Here is a 26,610-nt window from a genome sequence, read left to right on the forward strand (position 1 = left end):
TTGCTATGTCTTATTGCAACTGCCGAAAGTATTTAAGGGTGGGAACCAGGTACTCTAGGGTCAAGCTAACCTTGGGTGGAGGCCGAGAAACAACATAGAGCTAATTTAACCCTTTCAGTGCTGCTCCCAGCGCCTATACAGTAACTCAGTCTCATCAGTGAAGCTCGGAGAGGTTAAGGAACCAGCTCAAGGGCAAGCAGCTGGGAAGGGCAGAGCTGCCAATCAGAGGGGTGCAGGGCGGCTGGGAGGGCTTTGGGGAGCCTCTGGGCAAGTCAAGCTGTGTCCTCAGTCTCTTCCCGGGCCGCCAGGCACTTGCCATGTCCACGCCTGCTGTGCCATGGTGCCCACTCAGTCCTGGGGCTGACAGTTAGTGGGGGTAGAAGTGGTTCAGTCAGGAGCTCCGAGGAGTCTTGAGAAGGTTGGGGACCAAGGCCTCAAGGCTCCGTCATGGAGACCTCAGGGACTCTAAGGGCCCCTTTTCTTTTGTACAGAGTCTCGCTATTTAGCCCAGGCTATCCCAGACCTCACAGCTGAGACCTTCTACCTCAGCTTCCAGAGAAATACCACCATGCTGTATTTCATTTGTTAGTTGTTTTGAGGTCTTCCTACCATGTAGCCCAGGCTAGCTTGGAACGCCTAGACAGTCCTATCTCAGTCTTCCAGTTGCTGGGATTACAAGCATTTGCAACCTCTTTTTGTTGTTGTTTGTTTGTTTGAGACAGGGTTTCTCTGTGTAATCTTGGCTATCCTGGACTCACTTTGTAGACCAGACTAACCTCGAACTCATAGATCCACCTGCTTCTGCCTGCCAGAGTGCTGGGATCACAGGTTTGGCCACTGTGCCCGTCTCCGCAGTTTCCTCTCTCAGAGTCTCAGTTTCCTCATCTGGCACAGGAACCTACCTTTGATTCCTTGGCTGTGTGATCTCAGAGAAGTCGCTAACCTCTCCGGGCACCACTGTCCTCATCTGTACAGTGCGGACAAATAACACGCATGGTGGGAGCATAAGTCATTTGCGTGGAGGATTTGGTTCAGGCCCTGTTGCAGGAGCACCCCAAAACTCGGCCCTGCTTGGGGTGTGCAGCATGTAGCTGCCTTCCTCGAGGCTTGCTCCTAATCTGTGTCTCCTGTCCCGTAGAGATGACTGCAGGTTAGGTGTGAACCGACAGAGCGGTGCTACCGTGTGCGCCTACGCCTGTGTGTGTGTCTCTGAGAAACCAGGTTCTCATAGGCACCTGTGAGTAGCCAGTTTCCTGCCTCTGGACACGGAGCCACAACCGAGGGAACGCCCCTTTAGGCCACGCCTTCCACCAGATGGGCCAGGGCTCGAACTCAGATTGTCAGGGTTGGCGGCAAGCGCCTTTAGCCGCTGAACCCTCTTACCCCACGCAAAGACCATTGGAGAGGAACTGATGACAACGGTCTCCGGAAGCAGGTTCTCCGAATCTGGTTCTGCACAGAGGAACCGGAGGCCGGAGGTGTTGCTCTCTACCTAGGGGGTTCACACAGCCAGCTGCTGGGATCTGCACCGCCGGCCCCCGTCTGCTTCACGATGCCAGTGTGGCGGAGCCATGGCTCGTGTCCGGAGACCAAAGACGACGGCGTGAAATTTAGCTGCCCTCTTCAGTCCTGGAACCTGTCCCCCGTGGAGCGACGCACGGCGTGCAGGATGAAGACGCTGGAGCCCACCGGGCTGCGAGCCGGGGAGGGGTCACAGGAGGGGACCCCAGAGGGCGTCCTGGGGGCAGTACCTGGGCTCTGCAGGATGCGCGCTCCGCGGACCCGCTGCGCCCTCTGGCGGCGGCATCGCACACTGCAGGGACCTTCCGTGACTGTAGAACCGGATTCGTCAGCCTGCATCGTGCCGCCTTGCAGCTTGAGGACCAGAAAAGAGACACAAGGCACCCACCGTAGAATATTATAGACCCAGGAGCCAACACTAAGGGATTCTTGGATGCTCAGCATGGGGGCGTGGGCCTGTATTCCCAGGTGTTCAAGAAGCTGAGGCAGGAGGATTGCAAATTTGAGCTCAGCCTGACCATTGTAGACTTTATCCCCCAGCCCCGATAAAACAAAGATAACTAGGACACAGTGGCTGTCGTCCCTGCACTCAGGAAGCCAAGGATCGCCATGAGTGTGGGGCCATGCTGGGGTACATAATGAGAACCTGTCTCAAAAAAAGAGGGGGGCGGATCTCTGAGAGCTCCAGGCCAGCCTGGTCTACAAAGCGAGTCCAGGACAGCCAAGGCTACACAGAGAAACCCTGTCTCGAAAAACCAAAACAAGGGGAAGGGGGAGAGTATTAATATATGTACATATTTAATTTTCTTAATAAACATTTATATGTAACAATACACAATAACGTTATATATATTTATGTATTTGAAGCTGGGATGGCGGCATGGTAGATGGCCTCGCCTATATTCCCAGGGCTCTGGGTCCCGGCCGCAGCAGTGCGAGCTCACAGCGCCGTTCAGGTTGACCAAAGCAGTCCCTGCAGCCTTAGAAAAAACCCTTGTGTGTGTATGTGTGCGTGTGCGCACGTGTGTGGGCGCACAGGTTCCCTGCACGAGTTCAGGCTCCTCCTGCACAACTCCGGAACAGTTTCTCGGGAGGCACTTTTATCCTTGCTTCCCGTGGCTCCTGGAGATGAAACTCGGGTTGTGGAGCACGGCAGCCGACGCCCTCACCGTCCTGCCCGCCAGGAAGAGTGGTGCTAAGTTCCGAGGCTGTATTTATCACACCACGTGGGTCTTTGGAGACTGCATCTTTTTCAGGTGTCCGGGTGCTTTACTATGTCCGTGCGCTGAGTGCATGCCATGCCTATGGGGGCTCTGGAGAGTGATGGTTCTTGGAAATGGAGTTACAGATGATCTTGAGCTGACAGGTGGGTACTGGGAATCGAACCCGGCTCCTCTTCAAGAGCGGGTAAGACATCTTTTCCGCCCTTCAAAAGAGATTTAAGTTACGTTTTTAAGTATTTGTCTTGTATGCGTGACTGCGCACAGACGGAAGTCAGAGGACAGCATGCGGGGTCGGTCTCCGTCTACGCTGTGCTCCCTGACAGGCCCCAGAGAAAGTTTTCAAAAGTTCCGGGACTGCGGTTTTCTCCGGGTGCGGCGAGGGCGTGGCCTGCGCACCTGCGGGGGCGTGGCCGCGCCCCGCCCCGCCCCCAGGAGCCTCCGGGACGGCGTCGGCGCAGCGGGAGCAGCTGAGGTCTGCGCGCCGCCGGGCGGTTCGGACGGGCGGCGTCCAGGTGGGCGCGGCGGGGCGGCGGCGGCGGCGGTGGCGTCCCCGAGGGGTCGGCGGGGATGGAGAGGGGTGCGCGGGCCTGGCGTCCCGGACCGGCCTCGCAGGGCCCGCCTCCGGCCGGCTAGGAAAACAGCTGCGGGCGGGGCGGGGCCTTGTGACGCGCAGTCGGGTGCGGGGTCTCTGCGGGCGCGGGGAGGGGCAGGCCGAGCCTGGGGGTCGCCGGCTGCAGCCTGCGAGTGCAAAACACGCATGGTAAGGGTCCCCCCCGCCGGGGTGTGCAAAAGAGAGGTGTCAGGCAGGGCACACTGTGGAAACTGAGGCAAGAGGAGCGGAGCTGGAGGCCAGCCTGGGCTGCGCAGTGAGACCCTTTCTCCAGGGAGAGAGACAGAAGGAAGGTGGACTGTGGGTAAAAGTGTCAGAGGGAGAAAGGAAGAGGAAAGGAAAGAGGGACGGCGAGGTGGGGGGAGAGGACGGAGTCCCTCCGGTTGCAATTCACCTCTGACCTCCCGTGGGTCCCTGCACACACAGTAACTATGTAAAGGAAAATAAACGAATAGAGACCAGGCATCATGATGCTCACCTGTGATCCCAGCACTCGGGAGGCAGGGGCAGGCACACCTGTGAGTTCAAGGCGAGCCTGGTCTACAGAGTGAGTCCCAGGAGAGCCAGGGCTACACAGAGAAAAACCTGTCTCGAAAAACCAAAACCAAAAAAAAAAAAAGAAAAAGGGAACGGGTTAGGTTGTGGGTATGAGTGTAAAAGGGAGAAGAACTACAGTATCGCTCTGTGATGGCATAGACTGAATACGGACGACCTTGTCAGAGTGTCCTGTGTGTGTGTGTGTGTGTTTCATGTGGACTGTCACGGTACTTCACACGTGTGCCCGGGAGATGCTGGCTCTGTGCTCAGCGCTGTACCTGTGGCTGGGTCACACGTGTGGCTAGGCAATGGCATCTCTAATCAGGTGGGGTGTGGGGGTTGTGTGGGGGTGGAGTGTGTGGATTTGTGTCGGTGATACGTGACTGCCACGGACTGTTGACTCTCTGGTTGTGTGTGTGACTGTGTCTGCAAGCTGGGGTTTGCCTAGGTGGTGTGAGTGTGTGCACGCTGCATGCCTGCTGTGCACTGGCAAAGCTCACCTGTGGCTGGGGCAGGGGGCACCTCTGCGAGGTGGGGTGGGCATTTGCACGGGGGCCCCCGTGAATGCCGGGGACAGCCTGATGGCAGGTGGCTGTGGCTGAGCAGTGGTCTGATTGGGCCTGAGGTTGTGCCAATGGGTAGGAGGGGATGGCGCTGGCCATGCTGGGCCAGGGTGGCTGCTGTCAGGATGGTTCTCCCTGAACTCCTGTGGTGAAAAGACTGACCAGATCTGTGGTTTGTGAGGTGGAGCTTTCCCGGGTTCTTCACACACTCCTAGGATCTTACTTGTGTGTCTCTGTGTATGGTAGGGTTTTGTGTGTGTGTGTGAGAGAGAGAGAGAGAGAGAGAACTCACTGAATAACGGAGGATTATTTCTTAAGCCGGGCTGTGGTGGCACACGCCTTTAATCCCAGCACTCAGGAAGCAGAGACAGGTGGATTACTGAGTTTGAGACCAGCCTGGTCTACAGAGTGAGTTCCAGGACAGCCATGGCCACACAGAAACCCTGTCTCAAACAAACAAACAGGCCCTAGAAGGGTGCTGTCTGCTAACCAGCACTTGAGGTGCCGCAAGAAGGTTTAGCCAAGGATGGCTTTGAACCCTGATCCTCTGCCTCTCGAGAGCTCAGATCTTAGGTTTGCATCACGCACCTATCCCTCAACTTTGTTTTGTTTTCTTTTGGTGCTAGGGATGGACTCCAGAGCCTTGGCCGTGCTTGGTTAGCTCTGTTTCCAGCATCTGCCTTTTTTCTCTTAAGATTTTGTTTTTGTTTTTCTGAGACAGGATTTTTCTTTGTTACCTTGCCTGTCCTGGAAATTGCTCTGTAGACCAGGCTGGCCTAGAACTCACCGTGGTAGGCCTGCCTCTGCCGCCCTGAGTGCTGGGACCACAGGTGTGTGCTACCACCGCCCAGGAAAGATTTATTTTTATTTTATGTACATGAGCGTTTGTCTGCATGCTGCATGCATGTATGTGCAGTGTGTGTGTGCCATGCCCATGGAGGCCAGAAGAGGGTGTCAGATCCCTGGGACTTGAGTGGGGTTGGCAGCCACCATGTGGGCACTGTGCAGGAGGAATGAGGGCTCTTACCTACTGAGACCTCAGGTGTTCTCTTTTATTTTTATTTTTATTTGAGGCATCAGATCTCATTATAGATGGTTGGGAGCCACCATGTGGTTGCTGGGAATTGAACTCAGGACCTCAGGAAGAGCAGCCAGTGCTCTGAGTTTGTAGCTCGTGGACCCATTGATCCCCCTGTCTCAACCTCCAGTGCCAGAAGTATGGGTGTGTGCTACCACACCTGGCTCTGAGCTGTGTTCTGAAAAGAAGAGAGTGGTGTGCTCTGTACCTCTATGATGACGGTGTGTGTCATGCCATGTTTTTTTGTTGTTGTTTTCTCTTTTATTATGTTGTATCTCTGATGAGGTAATACATGTATGGTGTTTGTTCGGAGAGGGTGCAGGGGCGTGTCAAAGAAGGGAGTGCGTGTGTTGAGCTGTGTCTGGGATGGGAATCTGTCTGCCATCGGGTCTTTCAGAAGGACCTGAGCTGGGGCTTGGTTGATGGGAGTGCTTGCCCAGCATGTCCGCACCCCTGTTCACCCCAGCACCCCGCAAATGGAGTGTGGCGGTGCATGTGGTTTAAGGTCTTCCTCAGCTACATAGTAGGGTCCAGGCCAGTCTGGACACATGAGGCCCAATCCCAAGAAACGGATTAAAAACATCTCTTAAAAGGCTAGCAGGTGGCACATGACCTCATCCCAGCATTCTGAAGGCAGACACAGGTGGATTTCTGTGAGTTCTAAGCCAGCCTGGGCTACACAGTAAGACCCTGTTTAAAAAAATAATAAAAAAATGAGAGAGGGAGAGGGAGAGGGGGGGAGAGAGAGAGAGAGAGAGAGGGTTAGTTTTATGTAAGTTTGCTGAGGTGGGTTTGAGTGGTATGTGTCAGTGAGGTTCACCCTCTGAGCCTCTGATTTGGTTACCCACAAATAAACACGCCCCCAACCCCTCACCAGTTCACAGGCATCGCATGGCCACTGCCTGGCCGCCCGGGTTGGGACCCCTAGTCCTTCCCTCAAGGTCTTGCCAAGCTCAGGAGCCAACATTCAGCCCTCTCAGAAGCCCTCACCCCACCCGGGCTCCAGCCCTTTGCTCTCCTTCTCTCTTTCCATCCCTCATCCCTCCCCTCTGCCCCGCCACCCCCAGTGGCCGGACTGGTTCCTCACAAAAACACCCTCAGAATGAGCTCACCGGGAGCCTGCCGCCTCCACACGCTCCGCCCCCTAGCCTGGTGGAGGTGGCGCCTGGGTCCCAGGGCGCTTAGCCAGCTGGCAGCTCCAAGCCGGGGTGTCTGGGGACCTGGGCAGGGGGACCGGGCCAGGTGAGCAGAGGGCAGTGGGGTGGAGGGGCCCCGGAAGCAGCTGTCGGGCCTCCTGGCCCATTGGCACAGTTCAGCGTTGTCCTCGGGGTAGACTGGGAGGAAGGCTGCCCGGGATGGGAAGGGCTCGGGTGGAGAGCTAGCCGGGATAGGAGGACAGAGAGATGCTGGAGTGAAGAGAGGAGTCTGCCTGGCCCGGCGGCTGACTCCCTCAACCTCACTGCCCCCAGGAGCAGCCATGTCTGTGCAGGTGGTGGCCCCTGGAAGCACAGGGCTGGGCCCAGAGCGCCTGAACCCCGAGGAGCTGGTGCGGCAGACGCGGCAGGTAGTACAGGGGCTGGAGGCCCTCCGGGCTGAGCACCATAGTCTGGCTGGCCGCTTGGAGGACGCCCTGGCTGGACCGGGGCCTGTGGCTGGTGTGGAGCTGCTGGAAGAGAAGCAACAGGTGGTGAACCACTCACTGGAGGCCATCGAGCTGGGGCTGGGCGAGGCCCAGGTGTGTGGGGCTGGTGGGGAGCCTGAGCCTGGGAGGGAGGAGGACCGGGGATGAGGGGTGTGTGTGTGTGTAGGGTCAGGTGGTGGGGGAGGCCCAGGGATGGGGGGGACATGGTACAGGGAGGAAGTATAAGAGGCCAGAAGGAGCCAGGCCTGGAAGGGGGAACTGCAGGCCAGAGATTGCATCCCTAGGAAGCATCAGGGATGAGATTTCTGCATGTGCCAGATGTGATTCTCCTGTGGCACCTAGGGTCCTGGAGGGAGTTGGGGTTGTTATTATGAATGACATCCAGGGTTTCACTCATGGTAGGCAGAGACTACCATTGAGCCACCCCTCAATGGTTGGGCCACACCTCAGCCCCTCACTGGGGGATTCTAGGCAGGGGCTCTACCACTGAGCCACACCCCAGCCCCTCACTAGGGGATTCTAGGCAGGGGCTCTATTGCTGAGTCACACCCCAGCCCTTCACAGGGTTGGGGGATATTCTAGGTAGGTGCTGGGTTACATAGATGAAATAGGAATTAACCCTATGCCTGATTTAGGTGAAATTTAGTTGCTGGAAAAGTCTTAACTTTATCAGAGCCACATGGTAGGGTATCCTCAGGATGTGGGGTTACCTGTGTAGAATGAGTGTGTGTGTGTGTGTGTCTGGGCTGGGGCTGTTTGTGGGCGCACCCAGTCCTACTCAGTCGCAATGCCTGACAGGTGCTGCTGGCCCTGTCTGCACACGTGGGTGTGTTAGAGGCTGAGAAGCAGAGGCTGCGGGCACAGGCACGGAGGCTAGCCCAGGAGAACACGTGGCTCCGCGAGGAGCTGGAGGAGACGCAGAGGCGCCTGCGGGCCAGTGAGGAGGCTGTGGCCCAGCTGGAGGAGGAGAAGAGCCACCTCCAGTTCCTAGGACAGCTTCGGCAGTATGACCCACCGGAGGAGAGCCAGGTAGCAGGGGCAGGGTGAAGAGGGCGCACACAGCCCTCCACAGAGCCCTGGATGCCCTCGGCCTTTCTTAGTACCCCACAGTCCTTCAGGCACATGTAAGATCCCCAAATCCCCACACCCAAAGGTCCCTCAAGCTCTTAGGTCTTCCGCAAAACCTCTAAGGCTCCTCCTGACCCACACCTTGGTCAAACTCAGAGCTGAGCTGAACTTTGTGAGTTCCAGGCCAGCCTGGGGTACATGGCGAGCTCCTGCCCCCAGACAACGGAAAGCTCCCTGGCAGGCCTGACATAGCTTCAGGGCCTTGGCCTCCAACACTCGCCATTCTCAGAATTACTCTTTCCTGTTCCCCACAGAGGCCCGAGTCCCCGCCTCGCCGAGACAGCCTGGCTTCTCTGTTCCCCAGTGAAGAGGAGGAAAGGAAAGGTGCGTGTGTGGGAGTCCCGGGCACCACATCAGAATGTAACCCCCCGGGGCTACAGCCTGGGGCAGGAGCCTTGCCCTGAGGGACACCAAAGCCTCTGAGCCTTGGCACATGGGAGAGGACAGAGTCTGGAAGATGCAGCAGGTAGCCCTGGTTAGCAGGGATGTAGGAAGCCGCAAGTTCTGGCACCTAACACTCCTGACATCCTGGTGCCTCCTGTTAGCACCAGGTCAAGGTGCAAAAGGTGGCTGTGGGTGCGGGCTGACACCCACAGCGCGTGAGTCCGCAACCCTCCTGCCAGGTCCCGAGGCGGCGGGGGCTGCCGCAGCGCAGCAGGGTGGCTATGAAATCCCGGCTCGCCTTCGCACCCTGCACAACCTGGTGATCCAGTACGCCGGCCAGGGCCGCTACGAGGTGGCGGTCCCCCTGTGCCGCCAGGCCCTGGAGGACCTGGAGCGGAGCTCGGGCCACTGCCACCCTGATGTGGCCACCATGCTCAACATCCTGGCCCTCGTGTATAGGTGAGGGTGCGGCTGACTGGGCGGGGGCCCCGTCTGCAGTAGTGGTGGCAAGGGAAAGCCCCTGGGGGGAACAGAATGAGAGGGTCAAGAAAATGGAAAGAACCTAGAAAGGCAGCGAGGGCCAGAGTCCATCGTTTGGGCGCCGGGGTGGGTAAGGGACCTAGACCTGATGCTTGACAGAGTTGGCGGTGTGGGGACCCGGAGCTGGAGGCCTGGGAGGTGTGGGCCGACAAGGGGACCCCTTAAGGCTGCTGCTGTTTCCTGGCTCAGTCCAGCCCATGACCCCAGCCTTCCATCCCTGTCCTGCAGGGACCAGAACAAGTACAAAGAGGCCACAGACCTTCTTGAGGACGCCCTGCAGATCCGGGAGCAGACTCTAGGTCCTGAACACCCCGCGGTGAGCAGTTCGGGAAGGGATGGTGGGGTAGGTGGACTGGGCTGCAGGGCCCTCTCCTCTGCCAACTGACCCCCTTGCAGGTGGCTGCCACCCTCAACAACCTGGCTGTGCTCTATGGAAAACGTGGGCGTTACCGGGAGGCAGAGCCCCTGTGCCAGCGTGCCCTGGAGATCCGGGAGAAGGTGCTGCGCCCAGCCCTTTGCCCCGTCACTGCTACCTCAGGCCATAATACCTGGTGCACCTTGGAATTTGGTGGCAAGTTCCCCTTACTTGAGCCTGGAGCACCGTGCCCACCACCTTGATGAGCTTACATTCCCGCCCTGACTACCTCATACCTCTAAGCTGACCCCTGGCCTCACTAATCCCCATACCCAGTGTGGCTTCCACTCTGGGCCTACATTCCCAGCCCGTGACCTTGGCACAACAGTGGCATGGCAAGGGCCACCCTGTGTGACAGATGGCTTATGTGCACCCCAGGTCCTGGGTGCTGACCACCCTGACGTGGCTAAGCAGCTCAACAACCTGGCCTTGTTGTGCCAGAACCAAGGCAAGTTTCAGGACGTGGAGCGGCACTACGCCCGGGCCCTGAGCATCTATGAGGCCCTGGGAGGACCACATGACCCCAACGTGGCCAAGACCAAGAACAATCTGGTGAGGCATGGGCAGAGCTTGTCCTGAGGAACTGTGGGTAGGGAAGAGGCCTCAGGCTCCTGCAGGTTCCTCAGTACAAAAAAACAGAAGCAAACCCCAGTTCACAGAATCCCATGCCAGGCTTTATTGTGGTCATGGTGGGCGCCCGCTAACCCTTCACCCACTGAGGTGGGAGACAGAGGCACAGAGGTGGGACTCAGTGGCAAGCGGTCTGGCCTTCGGGATAGCGCTCTGCACTGTAGTAAGCTGAGGCAGGACGCTGGGGAAGGCAGGCAGGTCTGAGAAGTTCCCAGGTCTCAACAAGAGGCCCACACCCTGCCCCGGCCCTCCCTGCAGGCCACAGCCTACCTGAAGCAGAACAAGTACCAGCAGGCAGAGGAGCTGTACAAGGAGATCCTCAGCCAGGAGGCCCTGCCTGCCCCACTGGGTGAGCTGACCGACCCCCTACTCCCTCCTGCCCACCCTCCTGTGTGGTGTCCATCAGGCCCACCTTCATGGCCCTTCTCTCCCACAGGAGCGCCCCCTGCAGGCACAGCCGGCGAAGCACAGCAGCAAGTAAGCAGGCTCCACCTCCAGGTCCTTGTTGGGCCTGGTATGTGGCCCCCACATGTCACTGTGCCTCCCTCCCTAGGTCCTACGTAGGAGCAGCTCCTTCTCCAAGCTCCGAGAGTCTATCCGGCGTGGAAGTGAGAAGCTGGTCTCCCGCCTCCGAGGCCAGGGCATGGCAGGGGCTGCAGGGTGAGTGCTGGGCGAGGTCAGTGGTCTGTCTGTCATGTACCTTCTGTGGCATCTCTCTCTGTGACACTGGTCAGCCAGGGCACTGTAGTCCTTCCCTGACTCACTCCTGTCTCCTTGGCCTCCTCTGAAGGATGAAGAGAGCCATGTCCCTTAATATGCTGAACGTGGATGGTCCCAGGGCGGCCAGTACGCAGGTGAGGGGGCCGGTGACAGAGTAGGGTGCTGCTGGCAGGCTCAGTGAGACAGGAAAGGTGGGGCTTTCTCCTGCGGACTCAAGAGCCAGTTAGTGGGTCGGGCAGGAGATGGCCCCAGGGTCAACTGGAAAAGAACTCCAACCACTCCTGTGCCTGTCCCCAGCTCTCAACTCGGCACCTGAGTGACGCCCCTCGGACCCTCAGCGCCAGCACGCAGGATTTGAGCCCGCGCTAAGTGGACCAGCTGCAGTGGCCAGCTTCTCAGGGAAGGGTGGCGGGTGGTCCCCCTGCGCCTTGCCTGCGCTGCACCTGCGGATCGGGGTCCTGCTAGCCTCCCTGCAATTAAAGGCTGTACACTGGCGCTGGGTGTTTGCCTGTGGGCCCCGGGACCTTCCAGGGAGCCACAGGCACCATGCCGCAGTCCTGCGTTCAGAGTTGCTGTGCGATCTGCTCAATCCGCCGTAGCGTCTCCTCTGACTGCAGCTGCTCCAGACTGAGCAGCGACAGGCCCAGCTGATCCTCCTACAGGGGACAGAGGTGAAGGACAGGTGTCAGCCACACACCCCACATGACGCGGAGTGCAGACAGGGAGGAAGAGGGCACTGGGCTCTCAGCTGCCCCTGAGCTGTCCACTCCCTCACTTCCTGGCTCTGGGGGCCCTGAGGCGGCCAGGAAGACTGCACCTGAGAGGAGGGAGAAGGGCGCGCAGCCAGGGCTCACCCGGTGGAAGGGCTGCGCCATCTGCCGCAGGAAGTACTTGGCCACCTGCACGCCCTCGTCCACCGTCAGGTTGAGGTTGGAGTCGGTCAGGTGCTCCTGGATCCATCGAGGCAGCTTCCCACGCTTGTCGGCCCGAGCAAACCGCTGTGAGGAGCAGGGAGGGGAGGACGTCAAACCCCAGGTTGGAGCCCACCACCCTGGACCCTGTGGAGGAGTGGGGCCCAGTCAGCTGGCGGGACCAGAGGCCCTGAGCCCACCTTGTCAGCAAAGACCATGAGGCCGTAGTCTGTCTTGCCCCTGATGGCGCGCCCCACACACTGGGCTGCGTGGCGCATGGCATCGAAAGTGAGGAAGTCATTCTCTCGGATCTGGAACTGGTCCCTCAGGTACTCCAGGCGGGCCTGGGGGATGAGGAGGCCAAGATGGAGATCTTGCCCTTCCCCCTTCCCCCAGGATCCTCCCTCCTGACACCACGGCTCTCCCCGCTCACCTTGAGAATTCGGCTCTGGGTGTAGACATAGGGGACGCCAAACATGATCACGGCCCGCCCATAGTGGTGCACTGCGGACAGGACAGCAGGTTTTCAGTGCACCCGGGCTGCTGCGGTGCTGTATGCTTAGGGCTGCCCCAGGGGAGGGAAAGGGGACAGATCCCTGTGTGTGGCCAGTGGTCCCCAAGGGAGCAGCGACGGCAGGGAGAGCAGGCCACTGGGCTAAGAGCCAGGTCTACTCACCAAAGTCAATCCCTTCTGACACTTTGCCCCGAGCCACTGAGAGCAGAATGGCCCCTCGGCCGTTCTCGCAGGCCTAGGGAGGCGGAGGCAGTCACTCCTCAGCCCTCTCCCACTCACCTGCTGGCGGTTGGCATTTCCCCACCTGTTCCAGGCACCCACCTCTTGGTACTTCTCCAGGGCCACACTGGTCTCAGCCCCATCCTGGGTCTCAATGAAGAGCAGCTTGTTCCTCTGGATGTTCTCAAGGATGCCCTGGGGATGGCAGGGAGGTCAGGGCACAGGCCACACAGGGCCAAACACTCCTATTTCAGTGCCTCCCATAGAGATCCTTCTCTGGGCCCCCAGCTATCCAGCCTCATCATGTGGAGCCCGCTATCACCCAACAAGGTTGGACACGGGGCCCACAGTGGCCAGTGACTGTTGGAGGGCCTGAGCATACTTCCAGCAGGACCAACCGGGTTGCCCTGAGATCAGGTCTGTCACTGCAGTGGTGAGTGAGGACTCACCACGTCAGGCAGCCCAGCAGGACAGACCCAGGCTCCAGAGGCAGCGACTGGGGTTCCCTGTGCCAGCCAGTGCACAAGCTCTACTGAAAATGCTAGGTATGGGAACTGATTTGGAGAACATAAACTCTGACACTCTGTCTCGGAGTTCAGATGGGTCTCGGGCTCTGTGGCCTTGGGGGATCAACTGCTCTACTACTTAATTAACGCCGCGGCCCCTCACCGGGGCAGTCCAGACTGGTACCTTGCCTAGTCTGTACTCTACGGTGCCTTTCCAGCTTCGGCCCGAGAGCTGGGCTTAGTGCAGACACAGGACAGAAAGCCAACAGCCCTGCACCCCCATGTGGCACCAGAACCCCATGGCCTCATCCAAACATGTATGAGAGCTCCTGGAGCCAGAGTTCTGGTCCAGCCTGACTTTTCAGAACCGGAAGCTCAGCACTGGATGCCCTAGCACCAGCCTGCATGCTGGGGATGTAGTCTGCAGGAACCCCAAGAGCTGCACAGCACATGAGCCACAAAGGTGGGGTGGTCCCCACTGGTGGGGATGGGGCAGGGCGCTGTTAGCCCCACAGCCCTGTGATGTGTCACAGTGGAAATGGGGTGAAGCAGGATTGAGTGGGCAGTGGTGGCCAGGCGTACCTGTTCATACCAGGAGGCCACGGTGCTTTCCATGTATTGGTAGCTGGTAAAGAAGGCCACAATGCCGTCGGGGACCACAGCAGACATCTCTAGCAGGAGGTTGCCATAGTTTCGGATTACAGCTAGGGAGAGTGGGGAGGTTAGAGAAAGGATCCTCTCCTGGCTCCCGGTGAGGCCACCTACCCGTATCCCCAGTTCATCTTCCCATATTAGAGGGCTGTTTCCCGCCCCAAGCTTCATCAAGGACACATGACAGCACGAGACATGAAGTGGCTCTGTGTTCCAATGTCCTAAGTGGCCCTGAGGCCAGTGACATGCCTGGTGCTTCAGATCCCCAAGAGGCAGTGGGCTCACAGAGGGTGGGAAGGAGGCCTGTGCTAGCCACAGAGGCTGGGGACTTGCTATGGCAGCAGGCCCTAGGCCACCTGAGACCCATCTCAACCAAGCCCACGGCTGACTCACCAATATCTTCTCTTGTCTCAAATTTGGAGCTGATGGCCACCTGGTCATTACCACGGCCAATGATCTGGAAGAGCCAGGGTGAGGGCAATGTGGCACAACACTTGACTGACAGTCAAATGCCCTTTCTTGAGAAGGCATCTCATGTAGCCTCGGCTGGTCTTGAGACCAGGAGCCGCCCTGAGGCTATTCATCCCCCACCTCTTGAAGTTCTGTGTAGCCAAGGTGATCCTGGGTACCCCTGCCCCATTTGCTGAGTTCTGAGGTTGCAGTCGGTATCACCATACCTGTCTATGGACACCTGGGCATGGAACCAGGGCCCAGTGCATGCGAGGCAAGTCCTGTACCGCATAAGGCCTGAGCTCAGGAAAGCCTTATGGAGAGTGATTAGATGGCCCAAGCCCACGATCGGCACTGCTTGGACAAATGCCTACACCACACAGCAACCAGCCCCGGGGAAGGGCCCTCTGGGCTTCTCAGCAGGCCCCCACTCCAGGTTTAGGTTCCAGACCCAGGTCACCCCACAGCACACACTCCACTAGCAGCCCTCCCGGGCCACCGTGCCAGCGGGTGGTCAGAGACAATGTTCCAGAAAAGCCACAGTTCTGAAAACAGTGGAACCCTGCTCCAGAGGCAGGAGGCCTGCAGGCGGCCCACCCTCTGGCACGGCCCTCTACAGTTTATGCTCCACAAGCATGCAATCGGGTCACACACACCCCATGAGGTTTAAGGGGTTTCTGATCTTGTGCCAGGCAGCATTCCAGCCACCCTTGGCTGTGTGCTGCCCACAGACCGTGGAGGCTGGGGACAAGCTGAGGAAGCTGCAGGGCTCTGAACTGCAAAGCAGAGGCTAAGGGGGTAGTTCTGCCCAGGCTTCAGAAAAGGAGGCTCATTACCCGAGTCCCAGCTGGGCGACACATGGCAGAGCCACCCTGACCAAGATGGTGACCAAACTCCACCTGCCCAGGCCTGCGCCTCACCAGCCTCCGCTCTGCACACGTCTATGCACTATGGCCCAGGTCACTGGGAAGCGGCCCTCCCATACAGGCACCACCCAGCAAGCTGGCGCCTCGGCTGAGCAGCCGGCTGACTGGGTGGAAGCCAGGAGGCTGGTGTCCTGGTGTCCCCCGTCTTACTCCCTCACCATTGGGCAGAGGCAGACTCGGGCCAACGTCATGGTGAAGGTTGCCATTGTGACGGGGTGGAAGTCCAGGATCTTGGGGTAGATGTCCAGTGGGGACAGCGTCTGCAGCAGGGGCAGAAAGGGAGACCTCAGTAGGACAGGACAGGGACCAGGACCCCCATGAAGGAACAGCACAGAGGCCTCACCCCAGAGGTGATGATGACGGACTGGAAGCGTTCAAACACAGGCTTGATGGCCAAGGAGGCATCCATACAGCTGTGGGGAAGCACACTGGTCACACAGGCTGGGGTGGGGCGCAGCCGGTCCCATCCACACGCTGCAGCTCACCTGAAGTGCAGGATGGGGTTGGTGATGGTGGGGGTCCTGTCGTCAAAGGGCTCGATGATAATGGTGAAGCCTGGTGGAAGGGGAGGCTGCTGAGTCTCATGGTGGCCATTACCACGCTTACCTGGTGCCTCACCCAGACATGCCCCATCTCATTGCAGAACCAGGCAGCAGAATGCCAACCAGCCCCAGCCTGCCCACCTCTGCACGGCTGGCTGTGCAAACGCTCTCGTGCAGGAGCAGAGGAGCCGTGGCTTTGCCTCGGGGTCCTGCAGGTAGGCCAGGCCCAGCCTGCCTCAGGCAACTCTGCTACCTGCTCCCCACAGCAGCAGGAGAGACTGTAGAACCCCAAGCTGGCTAGTCTCCACTCCTTCTATGGCACAGAGCGGGCCTGCGCCACCCCTTGCTCCCAGCTGCTGTGTGAGTCATCCCTCAGGGCCCACTTGGTTGTCTGAGTCTCTGCCCCAGAGGCACACCAGGAGGCTCCTTGCAGCCCGCCACACTTTCTGGTGTCACCTTCTGGAATTATCTTTGCTCCTAATTCTCCTCCAGGCTGTGACTCCTGGGAAGATGAAGCTGTTTTCACATCCTGTTGCTTCCACAGTGCTGGGCCTGGCCCATTTGTTGACTGAATAAATGAATACATTCACAGATTCTGTTCTACTTGGCAAGAAATGATCAGGTATAATGTGTTCAGTCCTTGTCAAGGACACAGCAGTGACCAACACAGCTTGAGTCCCACCTAGTACCGGGGCAGACAGCTCTCCAGAGAGCGATGCTCAGATGCAGCTGGCATAAAGGAGGGGGCAGGCCTAGCACAGGTGGGCAGGTGGGACTTTCTGAGAGCTAAAGGTGCCAGGCAAGTGACAGGAGGCCCAGGGAAGGAGGTTTAAATGACTGTGATGTCCTGGGGGGGTGGGGGGGGGGGAGAGGAATGAGAACAACAAAGGCCAGGAGAAAGGGCTCGGTGAGCGATAAAAGCAGAAGGAAGCGGCCAGCTGCCAACAGCCCTGGGGTGGGGCTGCTGGGAGACCCCACTTCCGAGGCCGACCCAGCCACAGGGTGCCAGCTGACCTGGTTTCCTGGCTACAGTAGTAATCCCCAGGGATAAGCCTGAAAACTCTGTAAAGCTGCAGGGCGTGGGGGTTGTCACAACACAAGGATGGAGACACAACAGATGGACCTAAGCAATAGCCTCCACAATGCCCTCCTGCAGGGCAGGCATCTGTGCACCAGCCTATACCCCCATCCCTCCCTTCTACACCCCACAGCTCTCCCGAAGCGCCCTTTCCTGTCCCCTCTCCCTGCTAGACGAGCCTCGAAAGCAACAGTCTCACCAAGTACATCCCTTGCCCAGACCAGCCATGGCTCCCCACTGTCCTCAGCTACACAAGGACTCCGCACTGCGCTGAAGGGGAGGGGACCCCGCAGCATTCCTGTGGTCGGTGTCACCCCTGCACACGTACTCTCTCCGCTCTGGAGCCAGGAGCTTGGAACACATGACTCAACGCGAGGCTTCAGCACTCAGGGACTTTGTTCGTCTCCCCAAGGCCTTCAAAACAGCTCGAATTCCCAAGCCTTGCTAGTACCCCACCTGATGCTGCTGCCCAGCAGAGGCAAGAGAGGCAAGCTCACCCTTGGCATATGTGCTGACGAGAGTGGCGAAGTTAGCAAGGAGCGTGAGTGGGGAGAAGTCAGTCAGGTCAGCGATCTCCAGGGTGTGTAGCAGGGAGCGGAGGCGCTCAGCGCAGAACCTGAGAAGAGATGAGCTCAGGAGTGGGAAACAACAGGCCCGGCCCTGGGCCTTGTTTCCCCGGGGAGCCTGGGCATTGTTGGAGACCAGCCTTCCCCTGAGCTGTGTGAGACACTCAGAGTGACCATTCCAGGCCGGAGCGCACACAGCGCCTAGGCTCACTGCTCACATGCAAAATCTTGTCAACACTCATGGCCAACAGCCACTCAGCTTCTACCAAACAGCCCCACAGCCAGCGTCACAGACCCCAGGCTCAAACACTGTCACATGCAACCCCACCCTACACACACACACACACACACACACACACACACACGGCTGCAGAAGTACCAGGTAGGCCTGCAACACTCAGCATCAAGGGCAACCCCCCCACAGCCCCATGGGCTCCTTCTACCTGACCTGTCTGGTCCAGACCCCCTTACCGACCCCCGGCCCTGCTTCGGGCCACACCTGAGGGGCTTGCGCTGGATGCACACACGCTGGGCCAGGCCGCTCAGGAAGGCAGGCGGGCTCTCCTGCACCACGTGCTGCACACGCAGCCGCCACTTGACGTACTCCAGCAAGCGCCGCAGGAAGCCCAGGAAGTGCTCAGCAGTACGGATGGAGCCCGGCACCGCCTCTACAGGGAGACAGAGTCAGCAGGTCAGTGGGTCCAGGGGGAGGGCAGGGGTGGAGAGGGGAGGGCAGGGACGGGAAAGAGAGGGGCACACTCACCCTTCAGCACCTCGTCGGGCAGCACGGGGTTGGCCAGGTGGGCGTCCGTCTCCCGGGCCACACTGGCCTCCCGCAGCCCCTCCACCAGGCGCCGGTACTCTTCACGCAGCCGCTGCTCGTCTGTCTCCTTGATCCTGATGGGGACACGGGAGGGGCTGAGTGGGGCAGGTGTCAGGGCACACACTAAGACACTCGAAGCACAAGGGGCAGAGAGGGTACCTGAGCACCGCCTTCTGCAGGGTGTCTAGGTTGCCCTGACAACGGTCCAGAGTCCTGCGGGTGAGGTTGACACTCATGGAGTCGATGCAGACATTGTCTGGGGGGGAGGGAAAAGAGCGGGCTTAGCCAGGCCCAGGTGGGGAGGGCAGGGGCTGCTGCTGTCTACGCACCCTGGCACCCTCCTCACCGATGTTGTGGGCTTCATCGAAGACCACAACAGCCTTGCGGGCCAGCTCTTTGGACACCAGGTCCGCGATCTTGGGGTCCAGGAGGTAGTGGTAGCTGTAAACCACCACGTTGGCATGCAGGATCTGGGCACATGGAGAAAAGGTTGCCACACCACGCCTTCCCAGGTCCACAGAGGTGACACGGGCAGAGCAGACGGACGGAAAGACAAGACAGGACTACCCACTCGAGGCCCAAATAGAGGTGACAGGATGGAGACAGACAGCCCAGGGACCAACCAGGTCAACAAAGATACAACAGAGCACGGATGCAAGCAGACAGATGGGCCGACAGAAGGATGGGCATGATGGCTCACGCCTACAACCCTAAAAGCTGGGAACCTGAGGCAGGGCTATTCCAAGTTTGAGGCCAGCCTGCGCTACAGGTGAGATTCTAACGCATAAGAAAACAAAACAGCTCTTCACCGAATATCGAGCCAGGAAGTAGGGGCACCAGCCCTGCCGCTGCCCCAGGGCCTTCAGGTCATCCAAGTTGTAGATGCCCATCGGGAGGGGCACCTGGCGTCCATGGGCGTCAAATTCCTGGGGCAAGGCCAGAGGGTAGCCGAGTTAGGGAAAGCTGCAGCAGCACGGCCCTGGTCCCCCTCCCTGGCCTGGGCCCTCCCCTGTACCTCATAGAAGCGGCAGTGAGGCAGGCTGGCATCCTGATGGTACTGTGCCCGCACGTAGGACGCTGTGAGGCTGTGACACTTCCCGTCCACATCCTTCCCAAAGCGCAGTGGTGTCACCTGGGGGGTCAGGGGGCAACTTCAAGCAGAGGCGGTGCACACCTGGGTCTCCTAACACCAGGAGTAGCATGTCCACCGGGTTCTGGGCGCACTGGGAACTTCCCGTTTCTCCATTTGTTAGAAGGACTTCCTGCATGGGTGTCAGCTTCGGAGCATTACTAAGATCACACTACAACTAGAGCTGGGCATGGAGGCACATGCCTGCAATCCCAGTTACTTGGGCAGCAGACGCAGGCAGACTGCAGGCTCAGGCCAGCCTGGGCAACCTACCAAGGCCCTATCTCACAGTAACGTGTGAAGAGGAGCTAGGGGCATATCTCAAATGTAGGTAGAGTGCTTGCCAGCACACCCAAAGCCCCAGCGGCAATCCATATCACAGTGTAAGGTGTGGGCCACCACGCCTGACAATCTGAGTTCAAGCCCCAGGATCCACAGTGAAAGAAGACAGATTCCCACACACTGTCCTCTAACCTCCACATGTGTGCCCTGGAATGTACGTCTCCACAACATACACATACACACAAACAACATGTACATTTTTAAAAGATAAAAAAGCCTGGGGGCTGAGCGATTAAGAGCACTGACTGCTCTTCCAGAGGACCTGGGTTCAATTCCCAGCAACCACGAGGTGGCTCACAACTGTAACTCCTATTTCAGGGGATCCAACACGCACACAGACATACATGCAGTCGAAACACTAATGCACAGAAACTCAAAAAAGAATTATAAAACCAAAAGCCTAAATTTCTCTCTAAAACAAACAAACAGGAAACAAAAACCCACTGAGTAGGCCTTCTCTGAAAGCACTTGGCTCAGTGGCGTTTTGGGTCCCAGATGTGTGTGGGTTTTGGAATAGCTGCATACCCATAATGGAAACTGTCAGATGGGACCCGAGGCTGCCATGAATTAACTTATATTGCATGTGTACCAAAATAACCAATACTTCTGAGCTACCATTTAGGCTTTGACCTGTTCTATAAGGTCAAATGCGAAATTCTGAGGCACCGTGTTGGCATGCCAGCAGTTTCTGATCTTGGCACAGGTCTTCTAATGACTAAAAGGGAGTTCCATTCGTGGTCACCTGACACTGACAAAGGGTTGACTCTGGGGCTTGTACTGGGTAGCCTGAAGGTGAGGGCAAGGCTCGGGTCTCACCTCTGGATGAATGCACAGGTTCTTTCTCGAGCTCAGAGCCAGTCCTAAGAATGGCAGCTTCTCACCCTCCTGTTGCTCGTAGAAACTGAGCAGCTTTCGAAGTTCTTCTATGACCTGCTCGGACGAGGGAGCGTTGGGTAGGGACCTCAGGACAAGCCCCTGCCTGCCAGGCTAGTGAGGGCAGCAACTGGGGGCCACCGAGGCCCAGGGGAAGGGGACAGAACAAGGGGCGTGTCCGCAGTGCCCACCTTCTCAATCTCTGGCACGGTCCGTGAGCAGTAGATAAGTTTAGTCACTTCCAGTGGATAAGCCTGTGGATGACAAGTGACCTCAGCCCTATCCAGCCCCTCCCCCTCTCATTCCGGTAACCCAAGAGCCCACTCACCCGCTGGTAGGCCACAATCAAGGCCAGTAGGGACACTGTCTTCCCGGTGCCTGAGGGCATCTCCAGGACTCCATGACCCTGAAAGTTGGACACAGAAGAGACATGACAAGGCTCTGAGAACCTCATCAACATAAACTCTGGGGACCCTCCCTGGGAACAGCAAGACAACACACACAGCAGGGGAACCATCATCAGGGCCCCAGGAATGACAATCTTTGTTTCTCCTTTTTGGTGGAGTTTTTTATTTTTCATTCTTAATTTCCACCCGCCAAAGGATCTTGCTATACAGCCTAGCAAACCTAGTTCTTGCTATGCACCTCTGGCTGGCTTTGAACTTCTGGCAATCCTCCTGCCTCCTCCACCTCCTGAGCACTGGGATTATAGGCTGAAGCCTATTTCTGTGTCCCTCTTACTGATCAGTAGATGGCAGGAACTTTTACCTCTCTGGGCCACAGCAACCTTGCTTTTAGGTGGCTCTGGTAGGCCTTGCTCAGAGCAAGAGTGTGAGGACTAACAGAATCGTGGCCAGTGAGATGGCTTAGTGGGTAAAGGCACCTATGGTCAAGCTGATCACCTGAGTTCAATCCCCATGACATACATGGAAGGAGAAAACAAAAACTGCCTCCCAGAAGTTGCTCTCTGCCTTCCACATGCACATGCACACCACAGCACATATACACATACTATAATTTTAAAAAACCGCTTAAAAGTAAGTTTGTGTTCAGGGCTTTCGAGATAGCGTAGCAGGTAAACATGATTGGCTCCAGGATCCCTAGAACCTACATAAAAGTGAAAGGAAGCCAGACGGTGGTGTGGCACACCTGTAGTCCCAGCACTCAGAAGGCAGAGGCAGGCAGGTTTTTTGTGAGTTCAAGGCCAGCCTGTCTACAGAGGAATTCCAGGACAACCAGGCTACATAGAGAACCCGTCTCAAAAAAACAAAACAAAAGTGAAAGGAAAGAACCAACTCCACAAAGTTGTCCTCTGACCCCTATCTACTGAACCCTTCCAGAATGTTGGCTTAATTCCTAGTGTGCATACATACACACACACACACAATTACCCTGAGTTGCAAACAGTCACCTTTCATGTGTGAAATGGCACAGTTCTCACAACAACCTAGGAAGGCACTCACTAGCTCCACCTTTAAAAAAGTTAATTTATATGTGTATATATGTATGCTAGGGTATGCAGGTGCCTGCAGAAGCCGGAAGAGGAAGCAGGATCCCATGGAGCTGAAGCTGCAGATGGCTGTGGGAATGGAGCGAGGGTTCTCTGGAAGAGCAGCAAGCTTCTTAACCACTGAGCCACCTCTGCAGTGTTTTCTAAAGCAGCTCATGTACCCCAGGATGGCCACCACCAACTCCAACTCCTCCTCCAAGACAGGAACCCAAGGCAGGAGGATTGCTAAGATCAGTGTCCACTGGCCTGGACTGCAGAGTCTGCAGGGAGGCCCTGTCTCCTAAGGGTACAAAGTGGGCTGGGACGTAGCTGGAGGTGTGTTTACTTGTCCAGCATGCTGGTTCAAGCCTGTGTAGCTCGGGCTGTAGACCAAGTCACAGAGCTCTTCCTGTTCCTGCAGTGCCGTAATTAAATGCACGCCCCACCGTGCCTGGCCCCTATACACTACTGTCCCCGAGGATGAATTTGAATTTTTGATCCTCCACTTCCTGAGTGTTAGGATTACTGGAGCGAACAGGCCTGTTTTTACATGGTGCTGGAAACACAGCCTGGTTCAAGCACCGACCACACTGCACCCCCAGTGCCCCTTCCTAAAAAAGCAGAGCTTCCCTTCACAGGGGTGGAAACTGGCATGAGGTTAAATGGTGTGCCTGCCAGTGCACCGCTGGAAACCCACAGACCCAGGCTTTAAATCCAGCCGACTGCAAAGTCTCTATGCCCCTAAGACTGGGCTTTAGACACTCGGCCTTGTAGTGGTTATCAAATCCTGTGGTTACTATTATAAGGTGTGTGTGTTCATGATGTGTGTTTGTGGGTACACATGTCAAGGTCATAAGACGACTGTATGGAGGTGGTTTTCTCCCCCACCTTTACATGGGTCCTGGAAGCAACCTTCACACGTGCACAGCAAGTCCTTCTTCACCTTCTGAGCCATCTCACCAGCCTCTATTATTATATTTTTAAAGAAGGCCTCGCTATATATATAGAGCCCTGGCTAGCTTGGAACTTAACTAGACTGGCTGCAAACTCCCAGTGATCCTCCTGTCTCAGCTTCCCCAGGGCTGACGTTACAGGCATGCATCATCTCATGCCGGGTTAGTCCACAGTTGGGATTCGAGCATGCTAGGCAAGCATTCTGCCGGCTGAGGCACAGCCCTCCCTTCCCATATTATTTAAATCTTTTTAAAAACAGAGTCTCCCTATATAGCTAGCCTGGACTCACTGTGAAATACAGGGTGGCCTTCAAAGTCGAGCAATCCTTCCTCAGTCTCCCCGCTACTGGAATCCCTGTCACATTCAGTTTATGTGGTGCCGGGATGGAACCCAGAGCTTCTTTCATGCTAGCCAGGCAAGCACGCTACCAACTGAGCTACACTCCCAATCCTATTTACTTTGTTGTTGCTGAGACAAGGTCTCATGGTCTAGCCCAGGCTGGTTTCCAAACTCGCAGCGACGCTCCTGCCTGGGTGCTGGGACTTGCCCGGGCCTCGACCAGGTCGTCAGGCAGCGGGAGCCAACAGAGCGCAGAGAGCGGCCGTCCGCGGCCTCAAAACCCACCTTAGCGTCCAGCGTGCGCTTGAGCTCCAGCATGTAGGAGAACTGCTCCGGGTAGATGTAGTCGTACGGGAAGTAGACCAGCAGCCCGTCCACATTGAGCCTGGCGGCGGCGAAGCGTCGGTGCCCCGTGCTCTCGGGCCGCCCCGGCCTCCGCGCCGCCCGCCCGCCCCCTCGGCGGCTCCCCGCCGCGGACCCCGAAGCCACCCGGGCGGGACTCCGCAGCCTCTCTGGGCCGCTTCCAGGCCCCGGCGACGCCCACCGACCGCCCCATCGCCCACCGCAGCACAGACCGCAGTCCGCGGTCCCCCCGCTCACTTCATGGCGGCTGGCCGTGGCGTCCACTCTCCCGCCTCCTGAATATTCAACGAGGGGGCGTGCCCCGAGAGCTACACCTCCCTCGAGACGCCATTGGCTGAATCTCCCCGTCACTCCTCCAATCAGAAAACTGGCGCGTGCGCATGGAGGCCAGAGGGCGGACTCTGGGGAGAGGCGGTGCCCGAGGCATCGCTAAGGATCACCGAGGACTGCAAACAGAATGTGGGAGAGAGCCGAGAGAATCGATGGAGTTCATTGACAAACGGTTCCGTTCCGGTTGTCCAAGTGGTGACTAGGGTTTAAGAGAAAATATCAGAGAAAGTGGAGGCCTTTCGGAGCCCTTCACTTATAATAGCGTAGTTGTACCAGACAAACATGTACTTATAAAAGACCGGTGTCTAGACTTAAGAAACCTATAAAACAGGGCTGGAGGGACGGCTCAGCTGCTCTTCAGGAGGACCTGGGTTCAATCTCCAGCACCCACATGGCAGCTCACAACTGTCTGTAATTTCTGTTCCAGAAGATCCAACACCCTCATACAGATATATGTGCAGTCAAAACACCAGTGTACATAAAAATTAATAAATTAAAAAAAAACCCTATAAAACAGCCCCTCCCGTTTATTGAGCCCCTACTCTAGAAATTCATTAATTAAGGAGCTGGAGGGAGCGCTTGGCGGTTAAGAACACTTTCTGATCTTGGAGAGGACTGAGGTTCGGTTCCCATCGCCTGCATCAGGCAGCTTACAATTGCCTTTAAGGCTAGCTCCGGGGGATCCCGTACCTCTGGCTTCCCAGGAGACCTTCACTCAAATGCACACATACACTTTTTTAAAGCCATAAAAATAAATCTTTAAAAGATCAATTAATTAATTAAAATCCAGATGTGGGACTCCTATCTGTAATCTAAGGATTTAGGAGACTGAGGCAGGAGGACTGCAAATTGGAGGCCATGCTGGGCTATTGAGTGAAACCCTGTCTCAAGAAAACATCTATGAAGAGTGTGGTGGTGCCCTCCAGTAACGCCAGCACTCTGGAGTAGAGGCAGTACCCTTGGTACTTAGCGAGCTCAAGGCTGGTCTAGGCTATATGAGACCTTGTCAGAAAAGCAAACAAACAAATAAATGAGATGAAAAAGCCAACCAACCACCAATAATAAATATGTATATTTAAAAAAAAGCACTTTACCAGTGCCCTCTTTTGGGGCAGGGGTTGAAATAGGGTTTCTCTTGTAGTCCTGGCTGTCCTGGCTCAAACTCACAGAGATTAGCCCGTCTCTGCCTCCTGAGTGCTGGATTACAGGGGTGAGTCTGAGTCACCAGGCCTGGCTCCTCAGTGCCCCTTTTAATCATGTTTTCTTTCTTCTTCTTTGTTTTTGTTTTGTTTCAAGACAGGGTTTCTCTGTGTAGCCCTGTAGTCCTGGCTGTCCTGAAACTCACTCTGCAGGTCAGGCTGGCCTCCAACTCAGAGTGTCACCTGCCTCTGTCTGACACAGGCTGGGATTAAAGACACGCGCCGTACTCCCACATTTCCTTTCTTTATTGTGTGGGTATATGGTGAGGGCAAGCATGGCAAGGTGTGGGGGGGGGCAGAGAGGGAACCTGCAGTCCTTTCCTTCCACCACGTGTCAAAAGACAAGAGCAGCCCACCTTCGCCCCATCCTACTGATTATGGAAACAGTCCCACGGCATAACCCAAATGGGCCTGGAGCTCGCTCTGTAGCTAGTGCTGGTCTCAGTCTTGTGACTCACCACCTTAGGTTCCCAAGGGGCTGGAAGACATGCTGTTATTTCTTCTCTCTGAACCCTTCCTTAACATCACTGTCACCTTCACCATTTCCTTTTCTTTTCTTTTCTTTCTTTTTTTTTTTTTTGAGACAGTGTCTCTCTCTTACTTAGCTCTGACTGTCATGGAACTCACTTGGTAAATAAGTAAACAAGGCTGGCCTCCAACTCACACAAGATCCATTTGCCTCTGCCTCCCAAGCACGGAGATTACGTGCATGCGTTTACGTGCGTCCAGTGTGTAGTGTGTACCTGGTGCTCTCAGAGGTCAGAAGGAATCAGACCCCCTGGCACTAGAGCTATGGATGGTTGTGAACTACCATGTAGGTGCTGGAAACCAAACCTAGATCTTCAGCCAGAGTTAACAGTGCTCTTAACCACCGAGCCATCTCTCCAGCCCCTCTTTTTTTTTTTTTTTAATTATTTTATTTATTTACTGGTTACATGGGCATGATTGTGATTGTCAGAGAACCTGCAGGGATGGTTTCTTTCCCTCCAGCATTCAGAGCCTGAGGAGTGAACTCAGGCTGGCAGGCTGGTGAATGCGTTTACCTGCTGAGCCATCTTGGCAGCTCTCAGATTTCAGTTTCTAAGGAGGATTTCTCTAGTCTCCAAAATGGCGAATTGAACACATCTCCTTTTGCTCTCTCTCTCACTGGTGCCAGTCTGTGAAGAACTTTGGTTTGAGAGTCTACACCATTTTGATCATGTATCAAACCAGGACAGAGTAGAGCCCTGATACCAACTGGTCAGTGAGGGGCAGGACCTCACCTTGCCAATGTCCAGCAACTTAGTCATACCTGCCTCTTGCCATCTAAACTTTTTCTTTTTCATTTGTTTGCTTTTTTTGAGACAGGGTTGTAGCTTTGGCTATCCTGGACTCACTTTGTAGCCCAGCCTGGCCTTGAACTCAGAAACCTACCT

The 26,610-nt window shown here is 56.7% G+C and overlaps 2 protein-coding genes across 6 annotated transcripts; one reads left to right on the top strand and one right to left on the bottom strand.

Moving 5' to 3' along the window:
- Positions 1-3,175: 3,175 nt before the first annotated feature.
- On the top strand, positions 3,176-11,486 carry Klc3 (kinesin light chain 3). 4 transcript variants are annotated; one of them, XM_060368481.1, is made up of 13 exons: positions 3,176-3,256; positions 7,002-7,267; positions 7,973-8,203; positions 8,557-8,626; positions 8,926-9,145; positions 9,455-9,542; positions 9,623-9,724; positions 10,020-10,193; positions 10,530-10,620; positions 10,708-10,748; positions 10,825-10,931; positions 11,062-11,125; positions 11,289-11,486. In XM_060368481.1, the coding sequence occupies exons 2-13, from the start codon at positions 7,010-7,012 to the stop codon at positions 11,358-11,360; spliced, it is 1,518 nt and encodes a 505-aa protein (XP_060224464.1). In that variant the 5' UTR covers positions 3,176-3,256; positions 7,002-7,009; the 3' UTR covers positions 11,361-11,486. The 4 variants fall into 4 exon arrangements, with proteins under 4 accessions (XP_060224464.1, XP_021497825.1, XP_021497824.1 ...); XM_021642151.2 differs by lacking the exon at positions 3,176-3,256 and adding an exon at positions 6,638-6,774; XM_021642150.1 differs by having other exon boundaries at positions 10,530-10,748.
- Ercc2 (ERCC excision repair 2, TFIIH core complex helicase subunit) lies at positions 10,294-23,998 on the bottom strand. Of its 2 annotated transcripts, XM_021642148.2 has the most exons (23): positions 23,904-23,998; positions 23,589-23,688; positions 20,850-20,927; positions 20,713-20,775; positions 20,465-20,578; positions 19,193-19,309; positions 18,987-19,103; positions 18,524-18,647; positions 18,337-18,433; positions 18,118-18,251; positions 17,854-18,022; positions 17,286-17,404; positions 15,654-15,723; positions 15,512-15,581; positions 15,327-15,428; positions 14,186-14,249; positions 13,724-13,845; positions 12,738-12,830; positions 12,579-12,651; positions 12,336-12,406; positions 12,103-12,246; positions 11,846-11,989; positions 10,294-11,647 (listed from the first exon to the last, which is right to left on the bottom strand). In XM_021642148.2, exons 1-23 carry the CDS (start codon positions 23,906-23,908, stop codon positions 11,555-11,557), a joined length of 2,283 nt encoding a protein of 760 aa, XP_021497823.1. In that variant the 5' UTR covers positions 23,909-23,998; the 3' UTR covers positions 10,294-11,554. The 2 variants fall into 2 exon arrangements, with proteins under 2 accessions (XP_021497823.1, XP_060224440.1); XM_060368457.1 differs by having other exon boundaries at positions 23,589-23,939.
- Between the last annotated feature and the right edge of the window lie 2,612 nt (positions 23,999-26,610).

This window comes from Meriones unguiculatus, chromosome 1, assembly GCF_030254825.1.
Source record: "Meriones unguiculatus strain TT.TT164.6M chromosome 1, Bangor_MerUng_6.1, whole genome shotgun sequence".
NCBI classification, from domain to species: domain Eukaryota; kingdom Metazoa; phylum Chordata; class Mammalia; order Rodentia; family Muridae; genus Meriones; species Meriones unguiculatus.